This window comes from Vombatus ursinus, unplaced genomic scaffold (assembly GCF_900497805.2).
Source record: "Vombatus ursinus unplaced genomic scaffold, bare-nosed wombat genome assembly UNPS02014877.1, whole genome shotgun sequence".
NCBI classification, from domain to species: domain Eukaryota; kingdom Metazoa; phylum Chordata; class Mammalia; order Diprotodontia; family Vombatidae; genus Vombatus; species Vombatus ursinus.
Genome location: NW_020954655.1, coordinates 2,285,574 through 2,289,768, shown reverse-complemented (window position 1 = coordinate 2,289,768; position 4,195 = coordinate 2,285,574). Strand labels below are relative to the sequence as shown.

Sequence of the window (4,195 nt, the reverse complement as noted above, 5' to 3'; positions counted from 1 at the left end):
AGCCTATTGAAGGACAGTTTTCAAAATGGAAGTACTTAAGCTAAGCTAGCTTCTATATCTACAATATTGAAAAAAGATTTCCCTGATGATAACCACTTTCAGAAAATAGCCATTATTGCAACTTCCTTTTCAGTTATACTCAGGGAAATAGGGTCCAAGAAGCATTCACCTGGGATGTCATGAGCTAAACATATGCTGATATGAGGACAAGTCTAGCATGCCCAGTTCTCAGCCCTATCTAAAAATTTCAATCTTCTTCCTGAAAAAAGCTTTATGGCAATGTGTGTGTGCTTCCCCCACCCTGCCTCCCTAGCTCTCCAATTTCTTCTTCAAGTTTTAAAACTGCTTTCCATCTTTTTCTAACCTTTCAGTTTACATTTTTATGTGTTGTTGTGAACATTAATCTCCCTTAAAAAATTCTCCTACACACAGTCGGGGAGACCGAAGAGTCTTTTAATACTAGCACAGAAAAGTTTCCCAAGTTTTGGTATTTCTAAGTGGGCAGGAACTTCTATCATATCTGCTGTACATAATCTGGGACACCCCTAGAATACTATTCTCAGTAGGATGCAATGCAGTATAATGCAAGTCCATCCTAGATCCCATCCAAGGAAAGAAGGGAGTATTACTAAAGTTCCCAAAGGACTTCATTACCTGTAGGCAAGAACTTTAAACTCGTTATGTGCTATCTATTTCAGGAACTCATACATACTGTACCCTAGGTCACTCTGTGGGATCATAGATTTCTATGCCTTTCAATGCAGTAACTAATCCTGACTTCACAGGCTCGTAGATCCAGAGCTGGAAGGGATCTCAAAAGTACAGCTAGCATAAGCTCTCTCATTTTATAGTTGAGGAAAATGAGGCCCAGGGAAGTTAAAAGTTACATAGGTAGTAAGCGACAGAGACAGTATTAGAACCCAGGTCCTCTGACTCCATTGCCCATTTTTTTTAATAACCTGATAGCTCCCCCTTCTCAACACTCTTTTCTGAAAACAACTAGGAGGATCCCAGAAAACATTAGCCTCAGATAAAGCCAATGAGACAAAATATGGCTCTGATCACAGCTCACTCAGCTGATATTCATATTGTCTATGCATATGGGTGTGTGTGTTGTGGCATTAGGGCCTATCCATAGCTGTGCAGCTAACACTGATATAGTACTTTTAAGGTTTGCAAAGTGTTTTACACTTATCATCTCATTTTATCCTCACCACAACCCTGAGAGGTGAGTACCATTATTTATCCCCATTTTACAGATGAAGTGAATGAGGCAGATAGAGGTTAAGGGACTTGCCCAGGGTCACACAGCTAGTTAAGTGTCTGAGGCCAAATTTGAACTCAATTCTTCCCGATTCCTGTGTACTTTGGCATCCCTCTGCTGTCTCTTACCCTGCTTGTTGTTCAGTCATTTTCACTTGTATCTGACTCTTCATGACCCTGGCAAAGATACTAGAGTGGTTTGCCATTTCCTTCTCCAGCTCATTTTACAGATGAGGAAATTGAGGCAACCAGATTAAGCGACCTGCCCAGAGTCACACAGCCAGTAAGTGTCTAAGACCAAATCTCAACTGTAGGAAGATGAGTCTTCCTGACTCCAAGCCCAGGACTCTATCCACTCTGCCACCTAGCTGCCCTTTATCCTGTTTATATGCATCCTATCCCTCGAGTGCGTCTCAGACAAGAGTTCGATGAATAGTTGGGGTTCGATTGTTCTGAACTTAGCTAGGTGCTCTACTTTCACTCTCCCAGCACAAATTCATTAAGTCAACATTCTTGACAAACTCCTTTGATCTACCCTCTCTCCATGTGATTTGACTAATCAAAAGACTTTTTTAATCTGAACTTTAACTCTAAGCCAATGTTCTTTCCTTTACATCCTCCAGGTCTTCTCTCCATTCTATGACTGGAGTCTTGAGGCCACTTTGAATGCTCTAAAATAAAACTGAGAAAAGCAAACACCTGTTTCTCACCCTGCTACGTTAATACCTCTCTTGGCCTCCATCTTCACATACAGCAGACATTACTATCCCATTGGGTCATATATGATCCTCCTTTACCTAAGTTTTGGGAGTAATTGCTCTATGGTGTGTTCAAAGTGTATGTTATATAATTATAATTATTTGAATGGTTAAAAAATTAATTACTGGCACATTAGAGCTGGGGGGGGGAGATCTGAAGCTTTATGAATGACACAAAATTGTACGTCCCAAACTAATTCCATTTGGGCAAAATAATTATCCCTTCATCACAGAAAAAGCAGCCATGCACTAGTATGGTATACTGTCACTCGAGACAAATAGTAACCCTCACCTAACTACAACTCTGTGATTCAACTCCAAGTGGATTTAGAATTCCAACCTGGGTCTATCCATTAAGAACCTGGCCTGGCCATGATATGATATACAGTTTTTTAAAATTTAACTTTACATTAACATTTTTTAAAATTGATATCTTGGGGTTTTTTTTTACATCACTAAAAGTTCTCCCAGTATCCCTTTCCATTTTCTCTCTCTGAGAGTCATCCCACATAACAGGTTGTTGTTTGTCCTTTGTTCTCAAAGAGGACCATGAAATCAGGAAGGTGATGTCATGACTTGCAAGTGAACTGGAATGAGATGAGGGAGGGCTGTGTAAAGTCATCAACCTCACCCTCTCCTCTGGAGCCATTTGGATGCAGTGGCAAAATCCAGATCAGGATGACTGGAGATGGCCCTCGATGCAGTGGGAGGCCTTGGCCTTTCCCAGGTCTCAGTCTGACTGAAGCAACAACCATTCGGTAATTAAAGTTAGGTAAAAATGAGGCAAAGAATGGCCTCTTTTACCTAGTTGGGATGGGTGGGGGGAGAAATCAATCTGGAAAGGGAAGACCTTCAGGGTTTCTGGCCAAAACAGAAATAATTGCTGAGACATCAGAATCCAAACACTAACCAAGTGAGAGCTGGGCTGGGACCTACTGTTTGCCAATCAACGACAGTCAGAGTGATTTGGGTTTAAGACAAGGTCCATAAAAAAGAAATCTAGCCTGTAAACCCCAACATATCTTGCTAGGTTTCAGCAATCAAAATTTATATTCTTCTGGGCAGGGCACCCACAGGAAAGGCTATGATTTTCTATGTGGACAGAGGGAAAGGATGGATTAAGGGAAAAAAGGAAGGAAGGAAGCTCCTACATAACAAATACTATGTTAAAAAAAGAGGAAAAACACCTCCAAAATCAACACATTGATCAATACACCAAGCAGTCTGAAAATATGTACAACATATCATATCCACAAAACTTCTACTTCTTTCAAGGGGTGGGTAGGGGCATCTTTTGAAACAGTTGTTATCCTTGGTGGCTCAACTTCAGACTCAAAAGGAAAACACATACCTATTGGTGTTCAAATGGCAATGGCTTGTTGATGAAGTACTGCTGGCCAATGCAGTCAGTCGTGAAGAACACTCTTTCTCTCCCTGAGTCTTCTTGATCTCTCTAAATTCCTCCTCATTTTCACACTACGTGAAGATAAAGTTAAAAAGGATCATCTTTTTTAAAGACAACAGAAAATAACTCATGGTTGCAGACCCCAGTGGAAGAAGCCCCTAAATTACTCCATACTCTTGTTTCATTCATGTTTGTTAAGGCAGCCTGTTTGTAACACTCACCCCTACTAGTGTATTTTCACAGTGAACCTTCCACTCAACTAAGATGAGATTCTGTTTTATTAAAAACAGCTTACTGAAGAGAAAAATGACAACTCCATGATCAAAGTACTAAAGAGAATGTTTTGAAGGAGGATGTCTTTTCTGCCAGCATCCAGAGCCAGTATTTAAACCCTCCAAAAGGAAGGCCAATTCTTAATTAAGATAGAAATGTCAATCTAACTTGCTCTGGCATATCTGGGAACTGGAGCAGACAATGTCAGAACAACTGTGTACCCTATGGGGTTAGGAGGGTGAGGTCACTGACAATTTGAGAACTTTCTTCTGAAACTTATTACTCCTATGAATTTAAATCAAAGACTAACTGTAGTTAGTGTCCTCGGTCCTTTAAATTCAGTTAACTGTTACTATGCTGGAGTATCCTAGGATCCTTAAGAATCTTAACCCATCTGGAAATGATGGGTTTGGAGAAATGGAAGATTTCAGGTTTGGTGGGTAGTCCAACAATTGTGCTTAAAAGACACTTATTTCCTTTAGAAGGGTATGGAATC

The 4,195-nt window shown here is 40.4% G+C and overlaps 1 protein-coding gene across 1 annotated transcript in view; it reads right to left on the bottom strand.

The window, feature by feature from the left end:
* AFF3 (AF4/FMR2 family member 3) overlaps window positions 1–4,195 on the bottom strand; it is a 666,987-nt gene that overhangs the window by 49,311 nt on the left and 613,481 nt on the right. The window contains exon 12 of the mRNA XM_027842571.1: window positions 3,373–3,497. Coding sequence (XP_027698372.1) covers window positions 3,373–3,497 — 125 coding nt within the window. The remainder of the gene's footprint in view (window positions 1–3,372; window positions 3,498–4,195) is intronic.